Raw genomic sequence first — 19579 nt, forward strand, 5'->3', positions numbered from 1 at the left:
TTACGAATCAAAATCATATTAGAAATCCTCCTTGTAAAATTTCAAGATCGGAACCTGGTGTATGGGTGTCGGGAGCTGAGAATGGGGTACTACAGAGGCTGTCGGCGCCGAATTCGGCGATCGAGAATTTTGTGAGCCCGGTTTTTGAGTTTGGAGTGTGACACACACCTTATAAGTGATATTTAAACATTGAGTCATCATTCGCTTAAGTTGATAGTTGATCTTGAAGTACAAGAAGCTTGATATCTTGATGTACTTTGAAGCTTGAACTTGAAGTACTTATGACTTGTATTTCACCTTGAGCTTTGAGTTCCAAAGTATAGCACTTTGTCTTGACATAGGTTGAAGTTTGAAAGCTTGATCTATCACTTGATGTTAAACTAGAACTTGTGTAAGAATCTCTTGTTCTTATACATGTGCTGCTTGAATCTTGAATTGGAACATCTTAAACTTGTACAAGAATTGCATGATCTTAAACATGAAGATGAGATACACAAGATACAGATTTCAAGAGGTTTTGGCACTACAAAATTTGACAATCATAGGAGCCAGATAGAATAACACTTATAACATGCCTTGCCCTTGCCTTTATCAATTTATTGAGTTGGTTCTTGCCACTTTTCTCTTTATTGAGTTGGTCATTACCACTCTCCTTATTATTGAGTTGGCCATTGTCACTCGTCTATCTGTTGAGTTAGCCTTTGCTACTCTTCTTTTATTGAGTTGACCATTGTTACTCTCCTCTATATTATGTTGGCCATTGCCACTTTTATCTTTGCTGAGTTGGTCATTGCCACTTTTCTCTTTATTATATTAGCCTTGTGCTATTTACCTATAAGGCTTGGATATGTGTCTTGATATTCCAGAACCTCCATAATTCAATTTATCTCTCTACAAGTGAGAGTGATATGTTAAGATGTATCATAACTAGTGATTCAATTATTTTATCATGGACGTAATGCGCTTTGGGTAGAGACCCTCTTGGTCATCACGTAAATCCATGAATTTTTGGGTAGTTGTGCACAAATCGATGTGTATAATTCGTAAATACAGTGTCACATCACTTTTGGGATTGGATGTCACAAATAGTCGCTCCATGATCAAATCGTGTCATTTAATTCACTCAGCTTATGAGTTGTGGGCGTTGAGGTGCTCACGTAAATCCACAATAGCGTTTGCCATGCTGGCGAATATCCGTAGTTATGAGATGCAGGTCAAGTTAGATTTTCTATGAATCGTATTCCACATTGCGATAGTCACTACGTATGATGAGCCACACACACTTTGTTAGGCATGCATCTCATGTAGGTTGTTTACGCATACTGATACCCTCATAGTAGTCGAATACGGGACGTATCAGAACCCTTGCATTACTTTTATGCATCTCTTAAATTATTGTTAATCTTAAAGGATAACCATCACTATGAGTAGAGCATTGACCCTCTCCAACCGTATAGATTATGTAGGTGACGTACAAATTAAATACCTAGAGAACAATCTCCCTATGGAAGACTATACTGAAAGAATAAGAAGATAGTTTTATGATTTAGTTTTATACTTCCGCTGCGAACTCAGACATTATAATTAAGCTTCCCTTGAGAAGACATTTGATTATTAACTGGATTCTTTTACTCTGATGAAATAATCAATACAGTCGATTTTATTCTCATGAATGGATACCTTTATGAATGTAACTGGATGTGATCTAAATGAAAAAAAAATATGGTGCGATTTTTAAAGCATCCAAGTTTATACATTATTAACACCTAGTTTTCTCAGGCAAGAGTATGAGCTCTGGCCGTGAAAATTCGGGATATTACATAAGAAGCTGTTGGACGAGGCTTCAGAGAGGGCGACACAGTGGAAGGCTGATAACGCGGGGCTGCAGCACGCCTTGGAGTTGAACCTCAAGGAGGCCCAGACAACTATCTCCTCATCTAGGGTAGCCGTTGTCGAGGAGTTCAAGTCCTTTGAGTTGTTCTTGGAGGACAGAGACACTTTATACAACACTGGCTACGAGAAGTGTCTTGAGTATGTGAATGGAGCACATCCAGAGCTTGATCTCTTGACCTTTGAGGAGGCCGATTCTGACTCTGAGGGGGCTGGGGCTGCAACTGTATGGACTAGGGCTGCAGCTGCTCCAGCAACTGCCTCATGGAGTTCATATTGTTGTTCAACGCTTTGACTTGTTGTTCAAGGGAGTCCAGCCATCTTCCCCTATTGTGGGATCATTGTACTTGCCTCGTAGGAGTGAAGTCAGCCTGCAGTTGGGAAGTGGAATCCCAATGGCTGCCTGGCTGCTCCAGTGGTATGAGATTGAGAGTAACGGAGGAGGCCTGTGCTCTTCTTCCCTTTCGCCATTTGTTGAACTTATGATGTGGTGAGAATGACTTTCGATATTGATTCCCACAAACGGTGCCAAACTGTTGATGCTAAAATTTGGTTAACCCTTTTTTGACCCTCGAATATCACCCTAACTAGTGCATGAGACCCTTCGATTCCAAAGTCAGGAATCGGGGTCTAGTAGAAGTGGTTTAAGGGTAGAGATAGTATGTGTGTACCTTTCACCATTGGAGATGTCCCTATTTATAGTTGAGGAGAGGTAGTAACGTTGAGGAATCCTCCCGGTTTAATAGGTGCGTGTTATAGATGGATTCGGGTTCCTAACGTTTGGGGAGTCTCCCGAGATCCTCGGCAGATATCTTAGGATCCTGAGCTAATCGCGGATTAACCTTCGCGATCCTTGGAGAGAACTTCGGACGCTCCCTTGGATAAGGTCGGACTGCATATCCAGGTAAAGTTGGACGTGTTAATTGAGAACCGAGGCGAGTTTGCCCGACCTTTAGATAAAGTTGAACGATGGGAATAACAACGTATCATGTGTGCAAGCCGAGCTTTAAGACTGTAAGGAAGCTCGTCCTCCCCTGTTGACTAGTCCTTTCAAAAGGAAAGTCTTTTTGATGTCCAATTTCTGTAGCCTTTAATTTCTTCATGAGTTTTGATAGTCTCTTTGTGTTGTCTCGGAGAGTCCATTCTGCGTCGTGTTGACCTACAGACCGACCTAAGTCGTACTGACATTCAGGCCAATCTTGGTCGTGCTGACCTTAGTCGTGCCAACTTTCCTCCTTAATCCGGCGGTTGGGTTTCTCTTCCTCTTTTGTGCATCGGGATGTTCCAAGCCTCGACCTTCCTCCGTAAACCGTTTAGATTAGGAAGCCCAATGTTCGGATGCAAATTAACAAAAAAGTAAAGCTTATTTGATTATCTTACTTCAGATTCATGGACATTTATTAGACGATTAAGAACGAAAAGTAGTCCTATAGTCATAGCATAGGATTATTCAAATAATCTGATCTTGGGATTGTAATCTGACCACAGTGGCCTGCACAATTTGTCTTGATTTATTTGAGTTAATACGTGCCACGTGTGTAATTTCTGATTGCGTATGTATCAAGCGCTAGACGCAGCCCGTGCATCATGCAGCTCCCCCAAAAGGAAGGAAAAACAGTAAGATGAGCGTGCGTGAATGCAATCCACCTCGTTCAAAACCTTGCCCTTACTCGGGAAAAATGATAGCGCATAAACTCCACCGATCGGACGGTATTAACCTTCTGGTTTACGCGAGCAGATTGGGTGAGACCCCGGCCTCGCCTAGGACGGTGCGGCCCTTACCGACGGGTTACTGTGGGCCTACCTTGATGTATTTATTATTAATCCATGCCGTTCATCCGTTTCTCCAGGTTATTTTAGGAAATTATCAGGTGGACCATACCATGAGAAACAGTGGTGATTGAACCCCTCGTCATTTCATTTTAACCATCAATACACGGCCGCTAATTAGATGTACAAAACCAATCAATTTTGTTCAGTATCCATCCTCATCGGGGCCCACCATCTGAATGGTCCATATTTGCCAGGTGCATGGTGGGCCCAGTTGTGGGACATGACACCGATGAGATAAAATAACTGGAATATGGTAGATCCGTACCATCACATTAGACATGGCACGGCTATCTTCCAGTCTTGATTGTGCATCCAACTGGACCCCCAGGCGATGGAAACTAACTCAAGATTACGGAGCAGATGATCTGGCCACCTAGATTTCTTCTCCGAATCAATTATTATGGGACGGAAAAATAGACAGTAATTCACTCTGTCCATTAGATTCTGCCATCGATTCTAGACTCTTTGAGTAATGAATCTGCCAGATCCACAACTTAGGTGGGCCACACCACATGGAACAATGGGGATGGGGTGCCAACCGTAGGCATGCATGTAGGGCCAAACATGGAGTATATCATTCATCAAACCCGTTAATCACGTGTAAATCATCACGATTAAGGAGTGATATAAAAATTAGCATGATCCAAAACTCAGACCAGCAACAACACGTGAACTTAGAAATTTTAGGAGATGTAGCCCACTTGGAGGGTTTTTTTTTTTTTAAAAAAAAAAAAAAAACCGTGCCGATGTTTACTATGTACAGTTCAAATAAAGGTTTTCATCCGATGAACGGAGTAGATTTACATAGAATAGTGGGAACCATGGATCTTGAGTGTTTTTCGCGCTGCGGAAAACATGCGATTGCAAACGATTTTGGTGCGAGATGGGCCAGATGTCTTTACCAAATCGGGTGGTTACGATTCCAATGTTGTAGGGTAGCGGAATCGGCCTAAATACAAGTCGGTGTATTATGTATCCACTCCATCCATTTATACATATCATTTTAAGGCTATTATCCCAAAAATAAACCAGATCCAATTATCAGGTGGAGTAGACCATAGGAAAAAGTGGTGATTGACCATTAATGCACTACAAAAGTTTTGGATCAATACGGTATTTGGTTCTTCCCTTCATCCAGGCTTACGTGGCCTTATCAACAGATTGGATAGAAAATAAAATCTACCGAAACATTAATGTGAGCCCTAAGAAATTTTTAGTGGTAGAGCATTCAATCATCACTGTTTCCTATGGTATGATCCACCTGATAATTGGATCTACTTCAGTTTTTGGATAATGCCCTCAAGAAACGGATGGAAGGCGTAGATATAGAATACATACATCAAGGTGAGCCCCACGGTAAGGGCAGCACCGTCTTGGGTTAGTCCGGGGTCTCACGTGATCCGCTCCAATGTTGTAGAGTATCTTCTCCCTTAGTTGTGTTAAACGCACATTGTCTATTTCAGGTAAATTCAGAGTCCTCGTTTCGTTCGAAAAAAATTCCATCACTCTCTCTCTTACTCTTTCTCATCCCGAAACGAGTATGGCTCTCTTGCATTCCATCATCTTCACCAAAGATCCGCAATTTACATCATTTTCCGGTAATTTCTCTCTTAGATTCCTTTTATCTGTTGCTGAATTTCTGTTTCTTGATTATTATTATTATTATTTTTTTAAAAGTTTTTAATGTTCCTGTTCCAATACTGAAATTGGTAGTTCCGATTTCACTGGATTTTTATCCGTTAATTTTGGGTTTTTATGCATTTTCATTTATATGGATTCGATGTTAGTTAGATTCTACTGAAATTATGTTTCCTTTTGTTTTATTTAATCTTTGTTTGGCGAATTGCTGCCTTTCTTTCTTTGATGTGGAATTACAAGGTCCTGATTATGCATTACAGCGTGAATGGTGTGCTTATGTATCCGTTTTGTACAAGTGGGGTCCATGGTTCGGTGATCCAGACCGTTGATGTGATGAGCCCACACTGGAGTGGATTGACCCGAAAGTTGTCGATTGGATGATTGTCTGTCTGAATTTATGACAGCTAGTTTGGACCGTTGCTGTGTTTTTTACCTGACCATATGTTCGTATGCAGCTTGTCCAAGGGTCAGAATCTTTTCTAATCTGGGAGGTTATTTTAGGGCCTGTTTGGTTGCCTCTAAGTTTTTTAAGTTGTCACTTACAGGTAATCTTGTTTGGATGTAAGTTGTAAGTGAAAACTGAGAGATGTTGAAGATTTTCTGTGTATTTGATACAACCCAATGGGGTTGAATATATAGAGATTACAACCATCTAGACAAGGAAAGTAGTAAACGCAGAATCCCCTACCTATAGAAACAAGTTATACAAGGTAACAAGATATACAAGGTATGTGAAGTGTCTAACATCTCCCCTCAAACTAATGCTGGTCATCGACAAGTAATAGTTTGCCAACAAGAAACGAGTGACGTGCAGACGTGAGGGATTTGGTGAGAATGTCAGCAATCTGATCATGGGATGCCACATGTGGAAGAGAAATGAGCCCAGACTGAAATTTCTCACGAATAAAGTGACAGTCAACTTCAATATGCTTCGTTCGTTCATGAAAAACTGGGTTAGAGGCGATCTGAATGGCACTGAGATTATCGACATGGAGTGGAGTAGGATTCTGTAGAGGAATGCTCAAGTCTGAAATAAGTCTACGTAACCAGACAAGCTCACTACACGCAGCGGACATCGCCCGATACTCGGCTTCTGTACTCGATTGGAAACAGTGGCCTGCTTCTTACACTTCCAAGAGATGAGAGAAGTGCCGAGAAAAACACAGTAGCTAGTGGTAGATCTTCGCGTGAGAGCGCATCCGGCCCAATCAGCATCCGAATAAGCACGAAGGTCTAGAGTTGCCGTGGAGGAGAAGAACAGAGATCGATCTAGAGTTCCACGAAGGTATCGTAGGATGCGCAACACTGCAGTCATATGAAGAGTCCGAGGAGCAGAAACAAACTGACTGACGACTTGGACAGCGTAGGCAATATCAGGGCGAGTCATAGTTAAGTAAACCCGACTCCCAACCAGACGGCAGTAGATCACCATCATTACGACTATAGTGAACGCTAAGTTCTAAAGGAGTCTGAACCATCTTCTGATCCGTCAGTGATGCTAAGGTGAGAAGATCCTTAGTATATTTACGCTGGCTGACCAGAATCCTACGGTTGGAACGTGAAAATTCAAGTCCAAGAAAATATGTTAGATGGCCGAGGTCTTTCATCTTGAATGATGATTGCAGAACTTCCTTTAAAGCCGAAATGCCAGTAGCATCGCTACCAGTCAGTAGGAGGTCATCAACATAAACCAGAACAATAACAATGCCGTGAGCAGTGGTGCATAAAAATAAGGATGGGTCATGACTACTTTGAGTAAAGCCAGTACCCGTAACCACATTGTGAAAGCATTGGAACCATGCCCGCGGTACCTGTTTGAGGCCGTACAGGGCTTTCTTTAGGCGACATACCTTATTGTCAGGAATTAAAGAGCTGGAGGAGGTTTCAAATATATGGTTTCTTAGAGGTCTCCATGAAGAAAGGCATTTTTCACATCCATCTGAGAGAGTGGCCATGAGCGAACAGAAGATATAGCCAGAAGAGTACGAACAGTTTTCATCTTGGCCATAGGAGCAAAAGTCTCATCGTAATCAATTTCGTATTCCTGTTTGTATCCCTGAGCGACAAGTCGAGCCTTGTATCGATCCAATGATCCATCAGACTTGAGCTTTACAGAATAAATCCATTTGCTACCAATTAGCTGTTGGTCAGTGGGTCAAGGGACAATCTCCCACGTATGGTTATCATCCAATGCCGCAAGTTCTTCCCAACCCTGAGCGACTGTCTGAGAATATGAAGTAGGAATAAAAACGGTCCAGAGTAGCATTCATGGCGGACATAGAGCATATCAGCGATCGGCGCTCGATGTTCACGAGGAAACGACGTATCGAGGAGGTTCGGGATCCGAAGGTGAAGGTTCGGGATGAGTAATAAGTGGTGGATCTATACGTGGTCGACGTGAGTATACCGTAATGGACGAGGGAGAGTACTGAGGCAAACGGAATTTCGGGAAAGGCAGTTAGAAGAGAGTTTGAAGTGTGCGGAGGAGGAAGAGATGAATGAAAGGCAATATGTTCAAGAAAAACAACATGTCGTGAAACCCGAACACGACGAGAAACAGGATCATAACATCGAAAACCTTTTTGAGTTTCCCCAAATCCCAAGTACATACATTTGACCGATTTTGGAGATAGTTTATTACGTTCACGTGAAGCCAGGTGAACATAACAAATATAACCAAACACACGGAGTGTGGAATATGCAGGAGGTAAGCCGGTGAGAACAAAGTAGGGAGATTTACCATTCAGAACTTTGGTTGGCATCCGGTTAATCAAGTATATTGAATGTAACATGGCTTCCGCCCAGAAAGAACGAGGAACACTCATAGCTGTCATCAAAGTGTTGGCAGTTTCAATAATATGACGATTTTTCCGTTCAGCCACCCCATTTTGTTGTGGAGTATCAGAACAGGTGGTTTGATGAATAATCCCATGACCTTGAAGAAAGGTACGAAATTCGGTTGAGAGATATTCCCCCCTGAGTCAGAGCGGAGAGTTTAAACTGGAACCCGAAATTGAGTCTCCACTTTAGAGTGAAATAACTTGAATTTTTCAAAAACCTGTGACTTTGATTGCAGAAAGTAAATCCAAGTGTATCGTGTGAAGTCATCAATGAATATAACATAGTATCGTAACCCAGAGAGGGACATAATTGGTGATGGACCCCAGACATATGTATGCACAAGTTCAAATATAGAAGATGATTTTGTAGTACTTAAAGAAAAGAGAATACACTTACTTTTTGAAAGACAACAGGAAGAACAAGAATAATTCAAATCATTTTTATTAAGAGAAATATTCCCTAACATGCCAGATGAAATTAATTGAAGTAACCGATCCGAATGTGGATGACCCAGGCGAAAGTGCCACAGTTTTCACATTTTATTTGCTGAAGTAATATCTGATGAAGATGGAGAAAAGAAACAACGAGCCGGGGTGACAGATGGATCAAAGTCAAGCACGTATGGACGACCATGTCGCCTACCCTTCCCAAGTACCTTCCCCGTTGCCAGATCCTGTACAAAACAACAGTTGGGAAGAAATATGACGAAGCAGTTATTGAAAGTGAGTTGACCAACTGAAATTAAATTGGAGGAGAGGTTAGGGACATGCAACACATCACGAAGAGTGAACTGGCGATGAGTAGAAGGAGAGAAAGTCAATGAGCCAACGGACTGAATAGGTAGTTTAGTGCCATCCGCAGTAGAAAAGCCTGATTGCCGGTATAGGGATGAATGTCACGAAGATGGGATACATCACCGGTCATATGATTGGAATCACTCGAATCGAAGAACCATGTAAAAGATGGGGATATACCTGACATACCGGCGACAGAAAGGGCCTGAACAATTTGTTGGAGCATCGCAGGAGTCAATGGAGATGAAAGACCTTCAGCAGAAGTAGTAGATGCAGACTCACTAACAGATGGCTCGGAAGAAATAGTGGCAGCCGTAGCAGAAAGAGCATGACCACGGCCACGCGTAGGGCATTCCTTAATACCATGGCCAGTTCGTCGACAATAAGCACACCATTCTTTGCATTGAGCGACAACATGACTCACCTTGTTACACCTGCAACAAGTCAAAGGAGAGGAACCAGAACCATGTATTAGTGGAGTGGTGGACACAGCAAGCACCATATCAGATGAGCCCAGAGTTGAGGAAGGAAGAGAGAGAACTTTCAGTCGTTGTTCCTCAGCCAATAAATCATTAATAACCGAATTCAATGAAGGAGTAGGGCTACGGTTCAAGAGAGCAGCCCGACAATGCTCAAATTCCGGACGTAGCTTCATAAGGAATTGACGAACTTGTGCACTCTCGCGCATAGTTTGGAATATTTTAAAGTCATGAGGAAATGTTGGATCCATCATAGTCATCTCTGTTCAAATTGTGACAATTTTGGAGTAAAATGATTGAATACTGTCGTTACCCTGAGTAAGGGTAACAAGATCCTGTTTTAGACGGTATAACCGGGCCGCATTACTTTGTTGATAAATCGACTGGAGATGTTCCCACATCGCCTTAGCAGTGCGATGAGGCGTGAGTCCAACAGCAATGGACTGATCGACCGAATCGAGAATCCAGGTAATAATCCGTCCATTGTTTATTTCCCAATCATCTAATTTGGCGGCATCTGTGGGGATAGTAACAGATCCATCTAGTAGTCCCCACAAACCACGACCCTTGAGGAAGTTCTTAAAATGGATGGCCCATAGAGAATAGTTGGTACCATCAAAACTACAACGTGGGGCTTCTGTACGTGATGAGTCCTTATCCATTAATTGATCTGAAGTAATGAAATACACAGAAGAAAGTTTCAAATGTACCGTACAGCAAGGGATCTGGATTTGGATGAGTAGAGGTTGAATCTGGACGAATAGGATCTAGACGAGCAGAGTGCGTCGGATCTGGATCTGGATTTGGACGAGCAGAGGCCGAGCAGGGGCTGCCGGACCAGCAAGGGCTGGCCGGACGAGAAGGGATGAACAGAGGAGCACAGGGACAGAGGCGCAGAGGTGAGCAGAGGCGAGTAGGGACGACCAGACTACGCAGCAGGGTCGGACGAGCAGATCTGAAGCAGAAGGGTCGCAGGATGACGCAACAGGGACAGCCGGACGAAGCAGGGGAGGTCGGATGAGCAGGAACTCAAGGCATGTGATGAATGAAAACAGTGAAGCCAAAAGATTTTCTGTGTATTTGAGACAACCCAATGAGGTTGAATATATAGAGATTACAACCATCTATACAAGGAAAGTAGTAAACGCAGAATCCCCTACCTATAGAAACAAGATATACAAGGTAACAAGATATACAAGGTATGTGAGGTGTCTAACAGTAAGTCACTTATAGGTAAGTTGGTCTTTGTGTTTGGGTAATCTGTAAGTTACTTACAGGTAAGGAGTTGTTTATTCACATCGAACCAAGTTTAGTGTAGGGAATCATTCCACAATGTTACCTAGTCTTTGTGTTTGGGTAATCTATAAGTTACTTACAGGTAAGGAGCTGTATATTCACATCGAACCAAGTTTAGTGTAGGACTAGTGAATTATTCCAGAATGTTGCTTGGTCTTTGTGTTTGGGTAATCTATAAGTTACTTACAGTGAACCAAGTTTAGTGTAGGGAATTATATATACATATATACATATATATATATATATATTATATATTATATATATATATATATATTATATTTTATATATATATATATATATATATATTATATATTATATATATATATATATATTATATTTTATATATATATATATATAAACTTGGCACTAAATATGCAATTTTGTTAGGCCAATCTAAATAAATATTTAAGCTAATTCTTAAGCTGAATCAATCATCAGGTTGGCCATAAAAGTGGGCCTACTAGTTCAAAATACCTATAATATAAAGCAGTAACTTAATATAAGAATTGGTAGGAAATATGGGAAAATTTTAATTGGGCTCATTGAGAAATCTTTTTGTTGTAGCTAGATGATTGGGTTCTTTGCCAGACTTACAACGAGAAGAACAACTATGAGAAAATAGTGCAACATATTAAAGAAACATCCCATAAAAAGACTATGGATTCTTTCGAAGCCATTAAAGACATTAGATCAGTCACAACTCTAGAAGCAGTTGTTGATAACAACTCATTTATAGAGCTGAATTGTATATGATTCAAATCCTTGGAAGCAACTTGGCTTTCTCACTCAATGCCAATCTTGAAAGTCTTAATAGAGCCTAATCATTGTATAACTTCCAGGACCGCACACTAGGTGGTTTAATAAAATAGAAATGGTCCACCTTAATGGGCAATAGTTAAATAAAAATAAAAATAAAAACATAAGAGCAATGGTCCACCATCATGGACTGGACCGTGGAACCCGCCTTGATGTATTTTTCATCAGTTCATTATGAGGCATGGTCCTGCAAAAAAGAAGAAGAAGATCCAACTCTCAGATCGGCCACACCACAAGAAACAATGGTAATTGAATGCCCACCGATAGAATTTCTTGTGGGCCACAAAATAGTTAGATCAAGGTTATATTTATGTTTTCCCTTATCTACATATGTGTGACCTTATCAATAGGTTGCATGGCAAATAAACATAACGATGGGCCCTGTGTAGTCTTTAATGGTGGGCATTCAATCACCACTGTTTCCTGTGATGTGACCCACCCGAGATTTGGATTTGCCTAATTTTTTGGCTCAAGCCCTAAAACGAGATTGTAGAACTGATGGATAGTGTGGATATATCAATAAATAAGGTGGGCCCACCATCACAGCCTCACCGAATTGGGCTCGATTCAAAAGCAAGAAAAAGAAGAAGCTTGAAACCTTATCAACCAGAGAGAGGCGCACGACAATTGTTGTGAGAGAGAGAGAGAGAGAGAGAGAGAGAGAGAGAGAGAGATTGGAGCTGATTGCAGGTAAGTTGTTGGTGTATTTCTCCCCCTTTCCCTCTTTTCAAAAATCCAAACGTTGGGCCTATAAGTCACTTACAGGGAAGTGACTTCTCACCCCCAGCCCCTTGCAGTTTCTTGGAAGATTTGCCTGTAAGTGACTTACAGGTTGTAAGTCACAAGTGAATTTCCTCCCCCAAACACCACCTGTAAGTGACTTCCTTGTGAGTCAACTTATAGGCATCCAAATAGGCCCTTAGGTTTTGCCCATCCATTGTGAGCTCTTTTGAATCAATAGTCAGGGCCCAGATGATGTGCCATATGTGCAAAAACTAGTGAATCAGGATTCATGATCCCTCTTTTCTGGAAGGCGATTTTGTAAGTTCTGCTAATTTCATTTGATCGAATCCACGTTGTTTCTAACTCTGGAAATGGGAGGCTCGGGTTATGCATGATATGAATAGATCGATGATAGGTCATGAACATCTCAAGGAAACATATGATTAGTGATGCAAATTTTGAGGGGTCGGATTTTATTTTATTTTTGAATTGGAGGATGGGTAATTGGGTTGTGAACCTTTCAAGAAACTCAGTAGATGGGTACTGGAAACTCTAAGAAATTGGAAGATGGACTTGCAAAGTTCGAGAAATGGAGTTTCTTTTTCTTCTTCTTCTTTTCTTTTGAGAGGTAACAAAACTTTTACTAAAAAAACTACTGTCTAAGAAGGCCTTAGATAGAATGGAACATCTACAAACCAAAAGAAGAAGCTAAATTTAAAACATCTATGGATTTTAAAGAAGAAGCCTAGTCCACAACATCCCACTTGGTCCTTCTTATCAGCTCAACCGCCAATCAGCTTAAATTTTAGAAACAACGGTTATTCCTCTATTCCCAAATGGCACAAAGGACTGCCATTAACATCAATCTCCAAACCACCCTGATGCAGGACATGAAATTAAATATGATGTGCAAGATTTCAGGTTTAAGATCATGTTAGTTCAGAAACAATTACACAAATTCCATATCCCACACAAAAGTCCAAACATTCAATTAAGGGGAATCTATGCGGGTCCAGGCCTACACATGTTAGGGCTAGATCAATAAAATTTATGAACCAAATGATACTCAAAGATAAGTAATATTCATCCACACATGCACAACAATCAGTCCCTAATCCAAGGGATTCACCAATTTCAACTCAAGGAACCTTAGGGTGAGAAAAGGGGCAAATAAATTAGGGATAATGCAATCTAGGGTTAGGGTTATGAAAATAGATATGAAAAGAGGGAAAATAAGGAGAAAAACCTGAACCAAAGAAAGTCCACGTTTGCGGACAGTGGCAGGGCCAGGCACACGTGTGCACTAGCCTGGCCGCATGTGTGAGTGGGGCTTGATTTCCGAAACGGACTCCTTGACTCTGGGCGGCTAGGGGGGGTCTTCAAAACCTCCAAGTTTTGTGGTGATCCGACGTACGGTTTGTGTGTCGTGCTCCGTCGAAGTTTTGGCCCTCCTGTAGGGCCAGATTCTGAAAACTGGCTGTAGGAAGAAGAACGACTGAAAAACTGGTGGATCCGAAGCAAGGATGATTGTAGAAAGTGAGAGATATGGATGAAGAGGGTAGGGGCGGATGGAGATAAATGTGGCTTCGCATCACGGTAGTTAGCCATTCGAAAAGGGAGGGCTTCGCACCCACTTGAATTTTTCCACAACTTGTAAACTAAGAGAGTAGAAAAAATTTGCAGGAATTTTTTATTAAACTTCAATGAATCAAAAGAACTACAAGGGGTGCCTATCTATAGGAAAACCCTATACCCAAAAACTTGCGCCGTGTGCGCAACCTATTACTTGGCGATTAAGTAAACCAAAATAAAAACTAATTAAAGAAATCTAAAGCGTTCATGATATTCTAAATAACATTAATAATCAAAACGTAAATGAAATCAATTCGACTAGTGGGCCACGATCATGAGATCCTATGATGGGCTTTACTTGGCTATTGGGCTCACTCTCTTGAACCAAAACTCTGTCTTCTAATTAGGAGGCCCTCCCTGGATGTCGTCATCGAGCCAGATCGATGGTGGAACCCTTCCTCTCCTTGCGTACATGTAGGGGGGGCATGATGTCCCCATCACACCCTTCACTCCTTACCAACCCCATCCCCATGGCATGCCCGCAAGACATGAAAGTTGGGTTCTAAAAAATTCAAGAAACAACAAAACATTGTTAGAAGTTCAAGACATTGGAGGATGTACCATGAAAGTTTCTAGAAATAGGAAGACGGGTCATATACATTTTCCCTTAGGCAGTGATAAATTGTGTCAGAGACCTTTTAGGAGCATCTCTAACGCAGGATGGATGGGAAAGAAAATAAGAAGAGGAGAAGAATGGATTTTGCACACACCATAATTCAAATGGTTGATTTGATAGGGTTTTCTTCCTTTGCAAGAGAATAGTTTCTCCCAAAACTCACATTCTTTTTTTTTTTTCATTTGTCATTGTCCTATGGCAATAACATCTATAAAGACACACACACACACACACCCACACCCACCCACCCACTCACACACACACACACCCCCGCGCACACACACACACACACACGCGCACGCACGCACAGGCAGAATCATGCTCCACTGGGAACCAGTTCTCATGAGAACTTGTGAGAACTTTTTGAGAACTCATCTCATGTCATGTGTATATGCAATCTAAGCCATTTAAGCCCTTCATCTAACTTAAATGGAGGGTTGGGCAAAAGATCAAGTTGTTTTGTAACTCAAGTGGGCCCCGGTGGAAATCAATGGTGGAAATTCCCTCTCACTTTGCTATGGCCCACTAGATTTTAGGATCAAGCTAACTTTTGGGCCCCAAGGGTTTCATTATGTGACTTATCTAGTGGACCATTCAGATTTTGTGCTCATATCACGTGAGATGAGTTCTCAAAAAGTTCTCACGAGTTCTTGTAAGAACCGGTTCCTAGGTGAGCATTTCACTATATATGTACACACACACACACACACACACACACATAGGCATGCTCACCTGCACACCTTTGCACACGTGTTATGGGTGTCTAATCCAAACGGTCCATGTGATGCGGCATCCCATGAAACCCTAAGGGACCAATTTTCACCCTGATCTAAAACTCTGGTGGGCCATAGCAAAGAGAGATGCAAATCAATGAAGGAAACTGTTTTCGTTTTATATGGCCCACCAAAGTCTTGAATCAAAGTAAAAGTCGTGTCTTAGGGTTTTCATGGGGTGATGTATCACGTGGACCGTTCAGATTTTGGACTCACATCACGTATGATGAGTTCTCAAAAAGTTCACATGAGTTTTGTGCGAACTGGTGCACAGCTGAGCATTCGGCTATATATATGTATGTATGTATGTATGTATGTATATATGTATCACACACATATAATCATTCTAATTAAGAAAAGAACAAAAAATGCTACACATCATCATCTAAGCCTTATTCCAACTAATTGGTTTTGGCAACCAAAAATACCACACACATAGATCTAAATCACCGCCATCCTTTTATTCTCTTATTCTTTTCTCTAACTTTTAAAAATCTCCCAAGATATTATTATTCATTATTAAAATTCCCCTCATATATTAAATATATCCTAGGAAAGATCTTCTAAGACCCTAATCATTCAAAATAAAAAACCGATAATTACTTAACATCCCTTTAAATATCCTTTAAAATCTTCACTAAATAAAGACTAAAGAATCAAGCTAAACCCACTAAAAAATTTACCCATCTCTTAAAAATCTTAAAGCATAGCTCAGCATATGGGTCCCACCATATGGGCTGTAGGATATGCAAATTGGGCTTTTGGGGCCCACATCTTCATTGCACACTTCTTGCTATTGTTCATACTTGCATTAATCTCTAAAGTCTTCCACTTTGACACGTGCATGTGAAACATTGGTGGAAATGACGCAATGTATGTGAAAGATGACGTACAACTTTTTGTGTACATTTCTCACCTTTTTCATGCCCAATGCGGGAGATCTTTGCTAAGCCTGCAAGTGTGCATAAGGGAGTTCATGCACGTGCCACCTGGTTGCAAACATGTGAGAGATTCAAGCTTTTCATTAGATGAGTCCCAAACAATTAGTTTCCTTGACCAAAAATCAGGCTTTTCAATTGATTAGTTGAGCTATGGTTTATGATGCCAATGGATGGTTGAAAAATTAGCTTCGTCTTGAAAGCCATACTTTGCTTTCTAGCATCATGGCCTTTCACATGATTGAACTGTCCTGTTTCTCGGCAGAGTTATCGAAATTCTGGGACCCAACTGATGTACAGCTTGGATGCATTGGCACATGCATGGGGGGTGTAGATTGCCTTCCTTATACTTGCATGTTGGCTTAGCTCACTTGCTGTTAAAGAAAAATGCTAATGCATAGGAGTTATAGTGTTCTGCACATCATCAAACCTACAGTTTGCATACACACATGATTTTGTACATTTGAAGCCATTCTTCAATGATTCAAATTGTTGATATAATGAGATATATCTGATCTGGTATGCCTAAAAAATATTCAGGATTCAAATATCTTAATCTCTAATAAACGGATCTTTTCTCACTAAATTGGAGCCGTTGCTGATTTTGTCTTTCGCTGTTTTTGGGATGCCACCTTTTAAATGAATAGGATTGTCCAAACAAATTGATTCTTGAACCATGATCCATTCTCTATTTGAAACAAGAAATGAATGGTTTTGATTGTAATCTCTAATAAATGAATCTGTTGATGATTTGGTCTTTTGGTGTTCATTGGGATGGCACGTGTTAAACATATTGGATTATCCAAACGATTTGATTGTTGGACCATGACCCATTCTCCATTTTAAATATGGTTTTGATCTTATCCATGTGTGCTACATATGCATTAATGTGGAGGAGTAACTTTCCATATACCAATATAACACCTCACACTAAAAGGCAGATGATAGAGTAAAGCAGGAAACTGGAAAATTGTAGAACCATCTCTTCATGGTACACTTGTCAGTGATGTATCAATCAGGTCTGTCCATCTAGTGGGGCCTATCATGGATGGCTTGTGTTTGAAATATCAAACCTCTTGGACAATCCTATACATCAATTTTATTCAACTTCCAATATTTGACCTAAACTATTTTTGCTTTCTACCGTAGTTTTGGAAGCGACTATCTGATGGATGGGATCAGTGTTCGAAATTTCGGTATCGCGTTACATATCGCACCCTTGGGATACAGATACATATCGGTTATTGCATGGGATATATTGCTTGTATCACTGTTGTTGGAAACATGAGGAAACATTGGAAATTGGTTGAATTTTTCAATGAAATTTCAGTGATTGTTAAAAAAACATCAATACACACTTACAAATCAAAACATTACCAAAAACAAGTGCACATAATAGGTTTTATTTGTATGGGGTCCTAATCTATGCGTTGTCTAACTGAATTGATGCAAGTATATTCAAAGTCTATTCATATAATTTATAAATGTAAGAAGATGTGTGGGAACACAAGCAATACATTCAAAAGCATTAGAAGAATCAGTAGATTAGGTTACATACATGTTTGATTTTGATTTTTTTTTTTTCAATTTTCCATAACTCGGTCCTTCTCCAAATGTTGAAATCGAAGCTCTCAATCCATGATTTTTCATGCAAAACATGAAAAATCATGGTTTTGTGACAATTTGACACCGATTTAACATGATTTATAGAAAAAAAAAGGATCGAAAATAAAAAAATACTTGCAGGATCGAACATGTGGGATATATCCCACTACTTGTGCGTTTCATATCAGACGGGTGGGATACAAGATATATCGTGGGATATATCGGCTGATATCGTCGATATTTAAAACACTGGATGGGATCACCTTATTCACAAGAACTTTGAACAATTTTCTATTCACTAAAAGGCTGATATATGGATGGCCCCATTGAACAATTTTGCGGAAGGGCATATTCACTTTGAACAATTGTTCCCATTTTGGCAGTCAACCAAACAATAAGGATAAAAATTGTGGTTGTCTTATTGAATTGATATCTACAAATGCAAGAAACCATTCATTAAGGCATTGTGAAAACTAGGAATGAGTCATGTGGATCTGCCACTTGACACAACCTATCTAAAAATGGGCATTAGTAGAAGCACTAATACACATTTAGAATCTGTGATTTAAATAGCTTATGCACTGTAGCGTGTAGCTATGCTACGTAGTGTAACTTAGCCTTAATGCTATGTAGCTCGAAAATAGTTTAAGTCGTATGTAGGCTATGCTATACAGTAATTTGCATACGCTACACACTAAATAGCTATACACTACTCAGCTTACATGAAAAGTTATTTCTGACTAAATCAATTAATGTTTTCAATGATTTCTTACAATTTTCAATTTTCAAAAAAAGAAGAAGAAAAGAAGTTAATCTTTTCAATGAGTTTAGTAAAATAATGCAAGCAACGGTGTTAAATCAGTGTCGTTGTCGTTGCCCTTTCTTCATCTTTATACTTAATCTTTGCCCTATTTTCATATTATTTTAGGTTACGTTTGGTTGCCCAAAATATCATGAAATTTCATTAAATTTAATTATTAACCATTAATTTGGTGCAACATGAAATTTCATGATGTTTAGTGCAACCAAGTGCAACCTTAATTAAAGATTTAGAAGTAGCGTGTAGCTTACACTACACGCTATGTAGCTCTAGCCTCACACTTCAGAGGGGTGAACGTGACTACACACAATTCGCTATTTAAAGCGCTGCCTAAAAAATATCTCAAAGAAATAGTCAACCGGGTGACATCAAAAGCATTTTACTTCATCAGGATGTTTCTCCATGGTGCAAGGATAACTACTTTTTTGCCGTACTCAAGAGGGATCCACTTGGGCACATACAAGCCAAAAGTCAACCAGGTGACTTTGGAAACCATGCTTTTCTACAATACAACTTGAGACAATATACTGCAAGGACCGTGAGTTGGTTGCATAGGAAACATCCATGACTAGCGTAGCAAAAGGAAGCCTAAAGTCCAGAAAGAAACTTTTCGAGATTAGGAAGCCTAGAGTCCAGGAAGAAACTTTTCGAGATTAGGAAGCCTAAAGTCCAGAAAGAAACTTTGTTGAAGTTAGCAATGTAATGAAGGCAGTAATCATAATTCATGCTGCTGAAATAAAGCATGGGATCGCCAGATGAAAGTAACGATTTGTTTTTTTTTTTTTTTTTTGAAGATTCACGAGGATTATATTAAAAAGAAAAGGTGAAAAACAGGGAAACAGAAACAAGAAACAAAGGAAAAGGAAAAAACCAAAAACCAAACAA

The 19579-nt window shown here is 40.2% G+C and overlaps 1 protein-coding gene across 2 annotated transcripts in view; it reads left to right on the forward strand.

Moving 5' to 3' along the window:
* The first annotated feature begins 5156 nt into the window (after window positions 1–5156).
* The window catches only part of LOC131243147 (uncharacterized), a 49523-nt gene continuing 35100 nt past the window's right edge, over window positions 5157–19579 (forward strand). Inside the window, exons 1-2 of one of the 2 annotated variants that reach the window (XM_058242278.1) lie at window positions 5202–5321; window positions 17419–17519. In XM_058242278.1, coding sequence (XP_058098261.1) covers window positions 17442–17519 — 78 coding nt within the window. In that variant the 5' untranslated portion in view covers window positions 5202–5321; window positions 17419–17441. Of the gene's footprint in view, window positions 5322–17418; window positions 17520–19579 lie in introns of both variants that reach the window. The other variant, XM_058242279.1, reaches the window with a different exon arrangement.

Source organism: Magnolia sinica, chromosome 4 (genome assembly GCF_029962835.1).
Source record: "Magnolia sinica isolate HGM2019 chromosome 4, MsV1, whole genome shotgun sequence".
Classification (NCBI taxonomy): Eukaryota; Viridiplantae; Streptophyta; class Magnoliopsida; order Magnoliales; family Magnoliaceae; genus Magnolia; species Magnolia sinica.